The sequence below is a fragment of the Podarcis gaigeae genome, assembly GCF_964106915.1.
Source record: "Podarcis gaigeae genome assembly, chromosome: 15".
Lineage (NCBI taxonomy): Eukaryota > Metazoa > Chordata > Lepidosauria > Squamata > Lacertidae > Podarcis > Podarcis gaigeae.
Window position 1 is genome coordinate 20,329,067 of NC_139692.1, and position 16,993 is coordinate 20,346,059.

A 16,993-nucleotide genomic window follows, 5' to 3' on the forward strand; every position below is an offset into this window, starting at 1 on the left:
ACCATTTCACTTTTAGTGTGTGTGTTTGCACAGACAATTTGCATGAAGACTACAAAGTTAAGTATTGTAACAATTTAAGTGACATGCAGATAACTTGCTCTCAGTTTGTTATACGCTTTAAGAGTGGTAGCAAAATATTCAGCTGCCTTCTCTGTCACAAAAGGTGTAGTATCTGCTAATAGTTCTGTGATTGTAGGTTGTTTTAAATGGTTTTTTATACAGTGGTACCTCGGGTCACATATACTTCATGTTACAGACTCCACTAACCCAGAATAGTACCTGGGTTAAGAACTTTGCTTCAGGACGAGAACAGAAATCGCGTGGCGGTAGCGGGAGGCCCCATTAGCTAAAGTGGTACCTCAGGTTAAGAACAGTTTCAGGTTAAGAACGGACCTCCAGAACGAATTACGTTCATAACCAGAGGTACCACTGTATTGTGTTTTAATGTTGTAACCCCCCAGGACCTTAGAGTGAAGAGCAGGTGAACAAAAACAACAATAGAAAATTAATATAAGCAATGGACAAATAAGTGCTTCACGTAAGTCACTGTGGAATTTGCACGAAAAAATATGTGAAAGAGAATTTCCATCTCCTCAGACCCACATGGACACTGAAATTCTGCCATAAAGCCCATTTAAATCAAAGTGGAAGGGCATTAAACAATACAGCCAACTTCGACAAGCCCTAACACAAAAGAGAGATTTGCAATGAGGAATAAGGCTATTTCAGCTACAAACCAAGAGTTAAGTCCAACCACTGCCAGTGAGGAAATCAATTAAGCAAAAGCAATGAAGTCAAAAGAAATGCAAATAGATAGAGCTGTTGGCTTCTGCAGTTTTGTCGTGTTTTCTGGTACAGACACCTGTAAATCTGAGGTTTGTTTTTAAAGCAAGTTTCTAGACCTTGTGACCATGGAAATGAATTGTGGGGGCGGAAACGGGGAAGGCAGGAACAAGCAGGAACCTCAGTCTCAAACTCCTTGGTTCAAACATGGGAGTTTAAGGTCATTCACTGTTCTGGGAAAATCCCTGCTTCAGACAGCCCTCAGCTATGAGAATCAGAGCCTTTGGACTCAAGTGAATCATTGACGGGAGGCAGTTCTGTGAGTTGTCCTCCCACCAAGGCCTTTTGCACTCGTCATTGGTCTTGAGACAAAAACGCCATGCTTCTCCAAGAACTGAATAATTAGGTTTAAACTAAAGACTGCAACAAGTGACGCAGCAAATGATGGGATCTCATCTCCCAGTCTCCAGTGTTGACAGTGCTTTTTCTGTAACATTTGAAGGTGTCTGGAAACATGAAGCAAGCAGAGAACTTGAGCCAAGGTCTTGTTTTCCATATACTTCAAATGTTGCTAAAGAAGAGATTAGTCAGCTAATTAAGGAATATTTGGGCAATTAGGGATGTGAGTGGCGCTGTGGTCAAAACCACTAAGCCTCTTGGGCAGGCGTAGGCAAACTCAGCCCTCCAGATGTTTTGGGACTACAACTCCCATCATCCCTGATCACTGGTCCTGTTAGCTAGGGATGGTGGGAGTTGTAGTCCCAAAACATCTGGAGGGCAGAGTTTGCATATGCCTGCTCTTGGGCTTGCCGATCAAAAGGTTGGCAGTTCGAATCCCTGCAACAGAGTGAGCTCCCGTTGCTCTGTCCCAGCTCCTGCCAACCTAGCAGTTTGAATGCACACCAGCGCAAGTAGATAAATAGGTACCGCTGCGGCGGCGTTTCTGTGCGCTCTGGCACTTGTCAAAGTGTCCCGTTGCATCAGAAGCGGTTTAGTCATGCTGGCCATGACCTGGAAAGCTGCCTGTGGACAAAAGCAGGCTCCCTCGGCCTGAAAGTGAGATGAGTGCCACAACCCATCACCTTTGACTGGACTTAACTGTCCAGGGGTCCTTTACCTTTATTTGGGCAATTTTCCCAAGTGAGAGGCCATAGCTCAGATCTGCAGCACACGTTCAGCAAAAGTTACAGGGTTATCTCCTTAGCATTTCTTGGGCAATAAGGGGCAGGAAGACATCCCTCTCTGCTTCAGAGCTGCAGAAGTCGCAGCCGGTCAAAAGCAGCCAATACTGTGCTTAGTGGCGCAATTGTATATGACAGTTTAAAACGTGCTTCTTAATATATCACTGCAAACAGCACTGTGCCCATTGGACTGGATTCCTATTCATTGTTGGGCTCAATAAAAAGTGTTGCTTTTGACATTAACAGTTTGAGAACAAGTTATCTAAAATTCTACTATATTTTTATTATTGTTTTAATCTTAACTGTTGATTGCAATGAATGCCCAATTCCAAACCTCAATATAGGTGGATTTTGGGGATAAAAGGGAGTGAGAGGCAATTTACAACATAAGCTACCACCTTTGGTATCTTCTTTTAAAATTCTCATTCTATCAACTCAGAAGAACAAAAAAAACAAAAGGCTTTCTTAGCACGCAACCCCAATCAATCAACTAAAGCATTCATTGATTTATCTTCCAAATAAAATTTTAACTGTTTTATTTAAAGTGTTAACTGCCTTGGTAGTAGTAGGAGAGGACACAGTGTGCTGTTAACTTTAAAGGGATTGTGGTTTTTTTTTTAAAAAAGCAACATTATAGACAACTGAAAGGATTTTCAAAGAAAGACTTCAGAATCAAACAGTTGAGGGTTCTGTAAATTCTTTATTGTACATCAATTAAACGAAAAAGAAAAAAGAAAAATTCCCTTTTGCACAGCAACTGCTTAGGGCCCAGCCTGAGCACCATGCAAGATGCCGTGTACACAATCCACTAATTGCAATATCAGGACCAAAAATATCAGGACCAAAAAACCCCAAGTGACTGGAATTCAAGACCAGTTCTGCTGCACCTGTTGAAGCCAAGCTGCCATTTGACAGGGGAAGGGGACAGCCATACAAAAAAAAGGCTGCCACTACAATCACTACTAGTTTGCCCTTTACATTAACACCAAAACTTTGTGAGCTCTCTAGCCTGTCTCAAGCCTAGCTCTTTTCTCAGCGAGAGAGCCCCACAATTTGATGAATGGCTATCTGAATGCCTCCTTCCCCAAGTCATTCTGCTATATGCAGCGTGGGACCCCCTGTCACTATTTCTCCCTCATTCAATGACTCGCCAATAATACAATGAAGCAGAGGCAGCGGTGAACAATCATTGAATGTTGCCGGTAGGTGACGTATCGTGCCTCAGAGGCTCCACAGCATGGCCACGGCCCTGCAGATGCCCACATCGTGGTAATTGAAGTAGCAGAGGCCAGCAAAGGTGAGCGCTGAGAGCATGTAGAGGCCAGTGTTGGCCAGTTTAATAGATGTCTCTCCATGGACGTAGTCAGTTACTATTTGCCCAAGGCCCCTACAAGGAAGAAGAAGAAAAAGCTAAAAATGAAGACGATTCAACCCAACATAGTTTCAAATGTTTTCTAGGAAAATGTTTTCCATAGGAATTGGCTGATCCCCAACATCCCTTTTGGTCACTTGACACACCCCTTAGAAGGGTGCTGGCTGCCTTCATCAAAGATCAACTCCTTTCCATTTCCGCAAAAAAAAAAAAAATTATTTGCCGTCTTAATTGGACAGCTATCATTGCTGAGATCAGGTGTGAGATGTATCAGTGGGAAAGAGAAAAGCTCAAAATTTAACCTTGATGGAACTGAGGACCACAACTGCTTTCACGAATTATCCAGATAGCATTAAGCAAGTCAGAAGGAGCATAGGTTGTGCTGAATGACTGATTGTATTACTGAAGCAGAAAGGTATTTTATGAACTTCGCATTAAACCAACCACTACGCAACAAGCCTATGGAGGAGTGCCAAGGAGTATTACAGCAGCTCTTGCAGACATGTTGCCTATGGGCACAACAAACAGCACTGTCAGCGAAAAGCACAGCAGAACACAGCCCTGGCACCTTTAATCAGCTGCCAAGAATTCATAAGCCAGGCATTCCAAGACTGCACTATTATTTCAGGAATTACCAATTCAACAGAAGGTTAAGGTTGGTATCACTGATCTTGGATGCCTTTAGAAGGGGATTAGACAAACCCACGCAGAATACAGCCTCCGGTATAATAAATATGTCTATGAATGCCAGCTGTGTGCTGTTGCGCTTATAGGCTTTTCAGCGGCATCTTGTTAACCGCTATGGAAACAGAATGCTGGACTAGGTAGTGGAGTAGAAGAGCTGAAAATAATGCCAATATATTTCACATCTGGCAACCAACACATCCCTTTGTTTTCAGATACTACATGCGCAGACGAGTTTTAAAAAAATAAGATGCCTAGGACACAATAGAAAGCCTCCTAATGTATATTTTGCTCTGGGAGGCTTAGTTTGGTCAAAATCGAGTTTACACTTCCAGAGTTAATGCTAAATACAGTGGTACCTCGGGTTACATACGCTTCAGGTTACAGACTCTGCTAACCCAGAAATAGTACCTCGGGTTAAGAACTTTGCTTCAGGATGAGAACAGAAATCGTGCTCCGGCGGCAGCCGGAGGCCCCATTAGCTAAAGTGGTGCTTCAGGTTGAGAACAGTTTCAGGTTAAGAACGGACCTCCAGAACGAATTAAGTACTTAACCCGAGGTACCACTGTACATTACTTCTGGTAAATGAGACACCACAGCCACTAGAGAGCCATGAAAAACTGTGTACCGGGCTTTTTCGACTCATCTACGCATGTACAATCTGAAAACAAAGGGGAGCGCAGTCAAAGTGCAGAGAGTGCTGAGCTTGAGAAAAACACCAACAGACTTTTTAACAAGAAAACAAAAAAAGCTCCTCCTCCACAGTAACAGGTTCCATTAACAGCAACCCGTTCCAGAATTCAGGTGCCTTATCTTCCAGGAGAGGAACAGCTACCCTCACTCTCAAGGTCTTCCTCTGATGTATCCTACTTCCAAAACAAGTGTCTATGGTATGTTTTCTTCTCTGAGTAAAATTTTTGCTCTGTAATGAACATTCCTTAAATTTGCTGAGCTACTGTATGAATGGCTTTGGTTTAGTCTTTTATGGGTCCCTCCCTTTCCTGTTTCTCCTCTTTATATTGCATAAATGTTTTATAATCAATTTAATCAATTTATAGGGTTTATAATCTTGTAAACTCTGAAGAGCTGTTTTTGTTGTTGCAAATTTCTAATAAACATTAAAAAAAAAAACCACAGTCAGTTTGCCGATTAACTAGTTGGATTCTGGGTGCAGTATTGACCTACAAAGACATAATATGGTACCTGAAGGACCTTCTGTCTCAATAGGAATCTGCCTGGATGCAGAAATCAAAGGACCACTTCCAGGTTCTTTGGCCTTCTGAAATTAAGGTGGTTTACTACTAAAGCAAGGCTTTTCCACTGCTGGCTCCCCACCTGTGAAATGCCCTCCCCAGGAAAGTGTGTGTAGTCTCTGCTCTTCTCTCCCTCTGATGGCAAATAATTTTATGGGTTGTGGGCGGGGGGACCTTTGGGAGAGAATAGCTGCTTCTGCTGTACTGCTGGCTGGGGATGGCCATTTCTACGAACTGTTATTCTTACATTGTTTCACTGGCAAGTTACATATTTTCAGGACCAAACTGGATCTCTGAAGCTCCACACTGCCCTCTAGCGTTAAGTCAAACAACAGACATGGATAAACCTCTATATGGCATAGTCCTGGGAATGCTTATAAACTGTAATTGTAAAATGCTTCTAAAGGCTTGTAAAAACCCAGGAAGGGAGAGTAAATTTCTAGGACAGCATTTGGAAAAGGCAGAGAGCAAAAGCAAGAAGCCGTAAGAATTGACTAAAAGCTTCTGCCTCCAGCGGTGGTCAGCCAGGTGCTCCTGGGAAGCCTACAAGCAGAGCATGGGGAAAGATCATAGAAGTGGAAGGGGCCATGAGGGTCATCTAGTCCAACCCCCTGAAAATGCAGGAATCCTTCGTCCAACGTGGGGCTTGAACACTTCTTGCTTGCTTGTCCAGCATCTGGCATTCAGAGGCCGGACCAATCCCAATGCAACAAATTTGTAACAATTTTACTGAAAAGTAGGTTCAAACATTGCAAGGCTTGGGGACCTGGTGCCCTCCGGATGCTCTTGGGACTACAACTCCCATTATCCCTGACCAATGGCCTTGCTTACTGGGACTGATGGGAGCCCAACAAGATCTGCAGAGCAGCAGACTCTCCACGCCAGAAATAAAGTACAGAGGTGCCTGCGCATCTCTAGGGAAGTGGCAGCTCCCTCGGTTACAGCAACCCCTGCTGTTGTTTACAGACTCATCTTTAGTTGAGCAATGTGGCAAGCCAAGAATCTCCCCCAACCCTTTCACACTCTATTTATTTATTAAATTTGTATACCACCCTTCATCTCAAGATCACAGGGCGGTTCGCAAGATAATACAAAAAGAGGGTGCAAAATACACAACAAAGCAATATTGTAATCCCTCTCCTACAAACCTATTTAAAAGGGCCATAGAATATTATCAGCCAAAGGCCTATCAAGAAACTTTTTGCCTGGAGTCAAAAGAGATGGGACGAAGGAGCCACTACAGAAAAGGCCCATTTTCATGTTGCCATCCTCAGAACCTCTCATGAAGGAGGCACATGAAGAAGGGCTTCAGAGGATAATCTCAGAGTCCTGATCAGTTCATATGAGGAGAGGCAGTCCTTGAGGTATTGCAGTCCTGAGCTGTTTAAGGCTTTATAGGTCAAAACCAGAACTGTGAATTGGGCTAGGAAACTAACTGGCAGCCAGTGCAGTCAGGCCAGGTTTGGTGTTATACGCTCCAGCCATCTTGCCCAGTGAGCTGCCTGGTTGCTGAATTCTGCACCAGCAGAGTTTCTGAAGTGCCTTCAGAGGCAGCCCTGTGTAGAACGTCTTGCAGTAATCTAACCTAGAGGTAACCTAGAACATAATCAACAGAAGTTAGGTTATCCCTGACCCGATAGGGGTGCGACTGGGCCACCAGCTGAAGCTGGTTGAAGGTGGCACTCCATGCCAATGAGGCCACCTGAGCCTCTCATGAACTTGCTACCATGCTTGAAAGAAATCCAGATCTCAGAAGGAATGATGGGATGAAGCAAGTTCCAGGGCTACCGAGTCAAAACAGCACAGAGAAACCAGCCTCTGGACCCCACTGCAATCCAGGGTTCTGAACTGAGCAGGAGAGGCAGCAGGAATTAATCCCGGTTGGGTTGCTTCCCTCCTTACTCACCAGTGACCGTGGAGTGTGAGAGTGGCTGCCAGCGAGTAGTCCATGGCTGGTCCAGGATACAGGTAAGCTGCAGGCAGGAGCCCAAGCAGGAGGACACTGACTGCTCGCTCACCTGTCCAGTGCAGAGAGGCAGCCTTGGAACCAGCTACAGGGAGAAAAGAAGCACTGTTAATAATCTCCAGGAACGGCTGCTCGAGAGCTGGGAATGAATAAAGGGTACCTTTAATGATTCAGCATTTGTCAACAAATCAATGCAAACTAGTTGGGTTTATAGGTCTCCCCCTGAAATTTGACAACAGTTGACTTCTTCATGCCAACGATGATATCGGTTGAGCCTCCAAAGAGGAAATGGTAACTGATTAATGTTGGCAGAACTGTTGTCCCAGATCTGAGGTCAAACAGGTGGCAAGGAAAAGGAGGCAACCAGGCCACATAACCCCAGAAAAAAGCACAAATAACCTTGCCTCCAACAGGACTCTTACAAAAAATATGGATTTTTTTCATTGATTCCCAGCATCAATCACACATGGAGGCTGTTTGCTACCAATGTTACACTGATTTGGGTGGAAGGGTAAAGACTTTTTTGTCTTCTCTTCTGGCCCTTCAAGATGTGTAGAAATAGTATATTTAAATATATTCATCCGATTATTTGTATGCCACTTTTACACACAATTGTGCCCAAAGTGGCTCACAAGGTAGAAGAAGAATATAAACAACAATTTGATGGCACAAAAAAAACCCTTCTCCCAGCCTCCCACAACCAAATCAGGAGCCCAAACATCATTTATGCAGATTTGCTTATCAATCATTTGCATGCATTATTCTGAACTGAACAGTGGATATTTGCATACCTTCTTTTGTGTGGAGATGTAGCATGTTGGTGGCAGAAGTAAATCTACAGGTGACAGAGGGATAGTTGAGTGTGTCTTGGAAGAAGAATATGACTGGAGCTGAGAAAGGAGGGGCAGGTAGCCTTGGGAGAGGGGAGTACATAAGCCTGACCCCCTGAATATTGAAGCTTTTGCACATACAACCTGGGTGCACCCAAGCATATCTCCACAGCCATGAGGACTAGAAACTTGCTTTTAAAAAACCTGGTACGGTAAGAGACGAAATTTCCAAAAATCCAAGTTGTGAGCAAGAACACCAGATTCTATTTAAAATTCTGCATACAAACTGCAGGAACTTAGCAGATGCAACAGACAACACAACTAGTGCCACAACTAGTATATATGGACTAGAAAAGAACTATTACACACCAGGGAAAACACCAGCTTCATTCAAGACTAACTGTGGAGAGGATCACCCACTGTGAAAAGTTGAATTGGCACATGTCAAAAGCAAGAGTGTTTAATTACAAAGGCAGATGGTCGAAGATACGGCACAAGTGTATTTTTCCATCACCACCTACATCTTTAAAGTACAAGCTTTGACTTTGAGAGTATTAACAAACACCTGCAGGTTGCACTAAGGTGCTAAGTTTGCAAGGAGAGCTGTAAGTGGACAACTGTTCTGCTTTCATCCATCCTTGCTGGATTACTTTTAAGGCACCTATTTCAAGATATATTACATGAAAGTAGTTACAAAACAACACAGACTCTGAAATGGCTTACTTTTATGCAGTGCATTTGGGACAGGAGCACTAGTCAGTGCTAAAAAACCTCTAGAAGAGAACACCTTTGAGTGAAACAGCTTAGGTCTAGTTACCACGCGCTCTACACCACATGGGGCCTCAGCCAGCCTCTAAAAAAACTGCACCCAAATGCATTCTTAATTGTAGGCTCATCTACTGCAAGGCTGTTGTGTAGTTCCCATGAACTAGGAAACCAAACATCCAATTAGTTGTCCTATTTAAAACAGGCCAGAGGCAACAAAGTACATAATTGTCTATGGACCGTTATGGAACAGAAGGAGGTTGCATGGCAAGCAGGAGAGCAAAATAGTGTTTCTTTCTCAACCCAAGAGTACAGATTCCTGTTTTGCTGATGATCACGACTGTCCATTATATGAGCAGCCTGAGACTCCACTACATTCAAGGATGCAATTCAATGTCCCAAGATTGTTCACCACATCATTCAAGTTCAGAATAAAAGGATGCAAATAAAGCAAACTGCATAAAATGAGTGCACATCTTCTGTACCGGGATGTAAACACATAGCTTTGCAACATATACATTTGTGAAAAAATAAATAAATTGGGAAAGTAGGAGACAGAAAAACAAGAGGCATTGTTTGGGTGCATGCTTGAAGTGTGTAGGATGGAACCAGCATGGTTCAGGCAGGAGACAAAGGAATGCTGAGAACTGAAATTCCACCAAGCTGACCTCTCTTCCCAACTTTCTGGCTTTTCAGACACTCCCAGCACACTCCCAGGTACTCCTCTGCAACCATCAAGTCTAGAAGTTTTAGCTCCGTAACTTAAAGGAATGGGGTTTTTCATAATTATTAATCTAAAACTTATTTTTATAATCCTAGGATCTTCCCCAAGCCTTCCGGGAAGAGTGAAATAAATTCAAAAACAGTAATTTGTTACTGAAAGCACTGTCAATGACGATAATTTGTCATTAAAATGATTTCATTTACCACTTGCTGAACTACAGAAAGCAAATTCTTCCTAACATGTCTCCAGCTTTAGCTTGCCAAGTTGAGGATGACTGTCATAACTTCAGAGAGAGAAAACACACGAACTATTTTGCATGGCCACATGAAACAAAAGCACGGTAAAGGAATCCAAGAAAGACCTACCTAAACTCCTGGGGGATGTGTGGATTTTACATGTCAGAGGATGGCGCTTGTCAGTTGCAACACAAACAGCTGGTCTGGTGAAGACAATCTTGTTCAGGAGAACTGTGGGTAGAACAGGCAAATTTCACCCAAGGTGGAAGAGGACTTTAATCCACAGACTTGAGTAAAGTGCTTATGCATGCAATAATAAGTACTAATGATGTGCTAATATTTTTTTTAAAAAAAGACTTTGGAAGGGAAGCTCTTAAGAACAAAGGAAACTGAAAAGAGATACAGCTCTCCAGCCACTGAATGACAAGAAAATCCACTATGAGAATCTAGAGACAGGTGATACAAGAAGTCAGTGTGGTATCAATATATAAGTATCCTCCAGAGATACCGCCTCACATGGCAACAAAAGGGGGTCCCAGGCCTCCCAGGTTGAAGTTATGAACATGCATGTGTGAAGCAGCCCATAAGTTAGTACAGATGGGATGCTGGATAACAGATGGACAAGATGTCCTCCAGATATGCTTCACTGGAATTTTGGATGCATTCCAAAATCATATTGTGCAAACCTACATTTCCATATATTGCACAAACAAAGAGGTATGGGTAGGTAGCAGTGTGAGCAAAAGAGAGAACAGTTAGGTCAATGCATGTCCCCTTTCAATGCTTTTATTTCTTTGCAAAGAAAGGTAAACTACCCTCTTCTCCACTCACATGCTAGCTCTTAGGTCACATGTTACAGGGCAGTGCATAATCTCAGAGGCTGCTGCACAACATCCCAAAGTGTATGTGACCAAGGGTTTGAGATGGCAGCGGCGATACCTAGCCTGGTTAATATTTTCTATGTCTCGGGGCACTCATGTATTGCAAGTTGATGACTTGCATGTGTTATTAGAACTGTGTGTGTGTGTGTGTGTGTGTGTGTGTAGATTTACAATTGGTAATTAAATGTTGCTCTTCCACATCTGAAAGAACAAGCTGCATTGTTCTGATCTGCACAAAATTGTGTCTGTCTTTCACACAAAACACATTTTAGTAAAAACAGGTTTTACTAACATAGGAGAAATATCTCAGTCTCTATTCTAATTATTAAGACATGCTCCTTTCACCACCCCAACAAAATTCTTAAGGCAGAAAGGTGTGCAGAGTAAGTTGCTTGTGAGCAACAGCTGGAAGGTTAGCAGGTATAGAGTGAAGCGAAAGCAAAGGAAAATGCAGCTACCAAAGCAAATTAGTTTGACATTAGCAAATACCTAAGGACCACAATGATAAAGAAGCCTTTCCTAAGAAGGGAGCAAGAAAACCAGGTATCTCATCTAGGGAGCCCCAAATCTTGCCTCTTGCTTCAAAAGAGAGTCACCTTCAAAAGGATAACGCTACAGCTCCATGCAGCACAGCAAGAAGCGGATAAAAGTTGCAGCCAGGAAAGAAGACCTGAAAGGAAAAACTTCCTGGCCACAGGGCCAAATACTGCTGGGACAGCAGTGGAGGAGAAACAAGCAAGGAACCACCAGTACCAATATATATTATTTTGTTCCCAAAAATGGCTTTCTGGAGGGGGATGGGGTGCTCGGTGGCAGAACCACTCGTGCCCTCCAATGCAAGAGCTCCCAGGTGAAATCCTCTACAGCATATCGGAGCAGGACTGAGAAAGGACTCCTTTGCCTGAAACCCTGGAGAGCCTTTGCTGCCAGTCAGTGCAGACAACAGTGCGCTGGGCTACAGGTCTGACTCAGGACGAGGCAGTATCCTATGTCCCTCTGCCTTATGGGGAAGGGCAAAGCACCCGCCTTGCCGGCAGAAGGTCCCTTCCATAGCGCCCCCTGGCAAGGCAGGGAAAGGACTCCCTGGTCTGATACCCTGGAAAGCCGTATCATACCCTGGTCTGATACCCTGGAAAGCCACCGCTGCCAGTCAGTGCAGACAGTACCGAGCTACGTCGACCAAAGGTCGGGATTCCGTATAAGGCAGCTTCCTACGTTCTCAAATGTCAGTTTAGACAGGGAGGAGAGACAAGGGCGAGTCCCTGCGAGGCAGAAGGCAAGTCAGGTCCGCCCCACCCCCCCGTTCCCCTCCGCTCACTTACCGACTCCCCCGAAGTGGGGTCTGCCCAGCCCCGCCCGCAGCAGCAGCAGCCCCGCCGCCATCTTGCACCGCTCGCCGTCCCCCTTCTGCCTATTCGTGCCCTCCCGCTCTGAGAGAGGGAGGGATAGGGCCCAAGGGCACTCGCTGCCCCGGAACCGGAAGCGAGACGTTGGGCTTCCGGTCGACGAGGCGCCGCTTCCGGTCGACCCTTGAGCGCGCGGGTGTGGGGAGAGTGGCCCTCGCCTTTGCCTTCGTCCTTGTTACGAGGGGGGCTTTTCGTAGCACCTCGGTTCGGGGAGGCCGCGGGGCAGAGGCTCCGCCATGGAGGACCCGGAGAGGGAGGCCGACGTGTCGGAGCTGCAGCGCCTGGTGGCCGTCGAGGAGCAGCGCGCACGCCTCGCCGCCCAGGTACATGCCGCGAGATACGTGTGTGTGTGCATGGAGGTACAACAACCGTGCGAGATCGCCTAGGTTGAAATAGGAGGAGTGGCTGCCTGAGTGGAGCGGGGTCTTGAACCTGGCCTCTTCTCCATGGAACACCCTGCCCAGAGCAACCGTATTACGAACTTTTTTGTCTCGTCTGAACCCACATGCGTGTCCACGACTCAGACCTAATAGTAATTCCCTCTTCTCTTTCAGACTAGGGTCTGACAGATCCCTAATAGCACGCCCCTTTACCCCACCCCGCTCCTTTTTAAGGCCCTTCCTGAGTTCCTCTCCCCTTCCTTTTTTTGGGCAAACCAGGGACTAGGGACCTTCCTGAGCCCCAGGGCCATGTTCCCCCTGGGAAAGCTTCCGGGATCTTCACGCCAGTGTGACACCATAGGTGTGACTCATAACTTTGCACGGTAACATTTGCCTTGCAGCCGTACAAAAGCCAGAGGTTTCTGCACACACCCCTTTCTATCCAGGCAAGTGAAAGACATAAGTCTTCTCCAAACGTCATTTATTTACTATACCTGCTTCCATTAAGAGAATCCAAACTGGATCCACCCTCCTGTTAAGAAACCTGAGCTATAGTTTACTTTACAGTATTTTTCTGCCTAGAAGGCTTTTCAGGTGGCTGGGCTTTCTGAAATGGCTGCAACTGCCTTATACCCTTTCTCCACCCAGACCTTCTGCCTCTTCTTATACCTTAAACCTCCTCCCCAGAATTCATTTAAGACCTTTGATTGTCTATTCTGTCCTGACAGTCACCCCAAGAAGCTGGACATGATGCTTTCTCATGGGGGGGGGGTCTGCTAGAATTGCAGCCCCTTCTCACAAATACTACTTTTGAGGCATGCGAGATTGGGAAGCATCATTAAATTCATTGGGATTAGCTTCTGAGTAGATAGGCATAGGATTGGGCTGTTGGCACACAGCCTCATGCTGCACCGCTGTGGCAAGGTCAAAGCAATTCCTCCCACATGTGTTGGGGGGGGGAGTGATTTCCTACAGCTTCACTTCAGCTCTGCTGTGAGAAATGGAGGAGTGATTTTTTAAAATGTCCAGTTCCAGGCTTCTCCGCCAGAGATCTGTTTCTCACATCAAAAGTTCCCCACAAGAATGTAGGAAGCTATATTATACCAAGTTAGACCATTTGTCTATCTAGCCCTGTACTGTCCACTCAGATTGGCAGCAGCTCCCCAGGGCCTTACCTCTTCTTTTCCACTGGAAAATAGCCAAGGATTGAACATGGGACATTTTCCATAGAACATAAGCTGTACCTCTAGAAATAATAAACAGAGCTTTGAAGAGTATGCACTTCCATTATTATTACAGTGGTACCTTGGTTCTCAAACTTAATCCATTAGACTCCCGAAATGGTTCGAAAACCAAGGTGCAGCTCCTGATTGGCTGCAGGAGCTTCCTGCACTCAATCGGAAACCGCGGAAGCTGCTTCAGATGTTCAGCTTCCAAAAAATGTTTCCAAACCGGAACACTCACTTCCGGGTTTGCAGCGTTTGGGAGCTGATTTGTTTGGGAGCCAAGCCGTTCAAGTACCAAGGTACCACTGTGTTATTATAATTATTATTGGGGGGGGGATGGGACTCATTGATCCTTGATTGTTGTGATTTCTGTAACTTTGAGGTATGAGTGTCGTCCTCAGTGTTACTAGCTACATGTGTACATGCTGTATGGATGTCTTATGTGAGAAATGTGGTTTTCATACACAGATCACTCCCCCTGGAATGTATTTCTCAAATTTGGGGGTGTTTCAGATGTCCTGGTTTTTTGAATATGTGTTAAAGCTTCACTTACTTTACCCACTAAACCCATACTTTTGGAGGGATGGGTTTTTAAGATGGTCAAGACAAGGGCCTATGCCACACATCACCCAAATGGTCAGATTCACTTTCTGAGGGTGTGAGTCTCCCCTGTAGCTATGTTGTGCCATCAAAAGCTCAACACGACTGCAGGGATATCTGCTACATGTACACCAAGCTGGGGAGGGAAATGGGGCCTCGTGTTACCCATGGCAATGGAAACTTGCCATGTTGAAGGTTGTGAGTGGAATTGAAAGAGGCTGGTCCTAATGGGGAGTGCTGTTAATACTTGTATCCGTTCTCATCTCTCTCTCCCTACTTCAGGTTCACAACTTCATGGAGGTCTGCTGGGAAAAATGTGTTGACAAGCCAGGTTCCAAGCTGGACTCCAGAACAGAAACTTGCCTCGCCAACTGCGTTAACCGCTTCATAGACACAACACTGTCCATCACCAATCGCTTTGCACAGATAATACAGAAAGGAGGCCATTGACTGCCGCATGGAGAAGGTCCCCTTTGGTCAACGGACTTAACAAGAGCCAGGTCTTTCACTTGGCCCCTACTCTGTCAGTTGTTCTACCTCAGTGCAGCAATGCTTGAAGAGCCATTTGTACATGACTGTGTCGTGTAGAACAAAATCTTTGCTCCTTTCAAGCTAATAAATCAAGACTTGTCTAAACAAATTGACTCTGCAGCAAAAACCTAACTGCTTTGCTTTCTTCAGTGCAGGATAATAGGGATAACATATACCCTCACACTATATAGCATGCTCTTAAAATTCTCTCTCAAAGGTAGAAGTGTTTTCAGGAAATCTTAGGGGGAAATGGGGGGGGGGAGAGAGCATTTGCAAACTCTTTGCCAAAGGAGCTGTCTTTTTTATCCCTATTTATTAGCCTCTTTGAGGGATCTTATAGCTCACATAGGCTCTCTTGTGTACTCTTTCCATTTGATAAGAGAACAGAAAGTTGCTTTACAACTCAAAACTAATTTGTACGGTAGTTACTGCTGCTGATAATGATTGCAGTCAAATTCCATTCAGCCATCCCATTCTCTATTTTGGAGTTTATACTGCTTCAGTTCCATTCTACGAGCATGCAAATTGGAATTGAAGCACATTTCTTAATGAATTACTATCTTCTAATGAACACCTGTGAACCTGGTCAGCATATTTTATCCCTGCAAAACATATGTTCTGCCATTTGAGGAAAGAGCTGCTTTCAAACAGAGCTTTCTAGATCTTTGCCAGAGTGCTGATTACAAGTTTTGCAAATGTAATGTAGGATTTCCTGGCTTGCACTTAAAGGCCAGTAACAGGTATAGATCCTTCACTCTGCCATTCTCCCTCCAGAAGTTGGAATTCCATTTATAGTGAGTGTGCTGTTGCTGTTCTTCAGATTTATTTTTGAAGCACACGCCTTTCACAGTGTCTTTCCGATCTAAGAGTGTCTCATCTCCCCCACCTCCAAAATCATCAGTGCATGTTTACAATGGTGTATAAAATCTTAAATGCTATTATACTCTTCATTTTGACCGCCGATGGGTGAAACCAACATTGTTATTGCAGACCCTCTGAATTTATTCATGCTGATACCTTGCACATATTAAAAAATAGTTTTTGTCAAAATAATTTGAGTTGCTTTGCTTTTTATAGCAACACATTAGAACTACTTTCAAAAAATAAGCTTTGTGCACTGGTACCACAACATAGGACAGAACCATGTGGCATTCTGTTCACTATTCCCCAGATATGGGGTGATGGCAGGCAACTGTATTTGTGCAGGGAGGCCAAGCGGAGGGGAGAAGGTCAGGAGGCTGATAAAACAGCTCCAGCAGGATGTTACTGTGAGAAGGTAAGATGTGACCATTAAGGATAAGGAAAGAGGGGAAAGGTCCAAAACCCTTTACTCTAACCAGCCTGTTAATCCTGTGTGCGTTGAGTTTACAATGGCCCACTTTAAGAAAAAGGAGGGAATGATGAATTATCTACACTACAAACTTAGTTTTATAGGTACTTTTAACAGTCATGGTTTCCCCAAAGGCATGGTGGGAATTTCAGTAGGAAATTGGTAAGGATGCAAAGAAGCCACTAATGTATAGCCCCAGTCCTCCTTACAGGGTCTGGGTAAGAGGGAATCAATGTTTGGTTTATGGTGTAGACTCTACCTCTTGACAGCATAAGATGCAGGGCAGAGGTAACTACTATTTCAACTTGTTTTTATTATTGCTTGTAAGCTGCTCTAAGCCCGGCCTTGGCTGGGGAGGGCGGGGTATAAATAAAAATTATTATTATTATTATTATTATTACTACCAAGTTCTTTCTTCAGTGTGCATCTTTGCAGCCCCCAAGCTGTAGAATGAGCTAAGCCAGCCTTCCAGCAAACTACTGAAACCCTTTCTGCTGCCTCCTATCAATCATAGAAGGCATGTGGATCTGGAGGAGGGAATTACATGAAAGTCAAGCCACATCTGACTAGTTACACCATGGATGGGACATCTCTGACCCTTCAGATGCCGCTGGTCTCCCATCAACCCCAGCCAGCAGTTACTGTGAGTTAAAACATATGGGGGTGGGGCATGCTCCCCCCCCCCCCAAGTTGCACAACAGTTCCTTTTGGAGCTGCAACTTAAAGTGCTCTAGCAATAACACCAGGAGGGAAGAAGCTGGGTGAACAAAGATCCCAGCAGCCTCTCCATCATGCTGAGAAACCACTTCCCTTGTTAAGTAAGAACAGGAACTCTCCATCTGCTC

The 16,993-nt window shown here is 44.7% G+C and overlaps 2 protein-coding genes across 2 annotated transcripts in view; one reads left to right on the forward strand and one right to left on the reverse strand.

Moving 5' to 3' along the window:
• The window catches only part of BCO2 (beta-carotene oxygenase 2), a 66,499-nt gene extending 54,373 nt beyond the window's left edge, over positions 1-12,126 (reverse strand). Inside the window, exons 1-2 of the mRNA XM_083714038.1 lie at positions 11,998-12,126; positions 9,924-10,025 (exon numbers count right to left, since the gene is read on the reverse strand). Of these exons, the coding sequence (XP_083570164.1) occupies positions 9,924-10,025; positions 11,998-12,058 (163 nt within the window). The 5' untranslated portion in view covers positions 12,059-12,126. The remainder of the gene's footprint in view (positions 1-9,923; positions 10,026-11,997) is intronic.
• A 137-nt stretch (positions 12,127-12,263) lies between these two features.
• Positions 12,264-15,868, forward strand: TIMM8B (translocase of inner mitochondrial membrane 8 homolog B). The gene is made up of 2 exons (XM_083714184.1): positions 12,264-12,404; positions 14,570-15,868. The coding sequence occupies exons 1-2, from the start codon at positions 12,318-12,320 to the stop codon at positions 14,735-14,737; spliced, it is 255 nt and encodes an 84-aa protein (XP_083570310.1). The 5' UTR covers positions 12,264-12,317; the 3' UTR covers positions 14,738-15,868.
• Positions 15,869-16,993: the final 1,125 nt, after the last annotated feature.

Excerpts from the sequence above, each read along its gene's own strand:
- TIMM8B (XM_083714184.1), top strand. The coding sequence starts at position 12,318 with ATGGAGGACCCGGAGAGGGAGGCCGACGTGTCGGAGCTGCAGCGCCTG. Across the intron at positions 12,405-14,569 it reads GCGCACGCCTCGCCGCCCAG|GTTCACAACTTCATGGAGGT; the intron begins GTACATGCCGCG and ends TCCCTACTTCAG.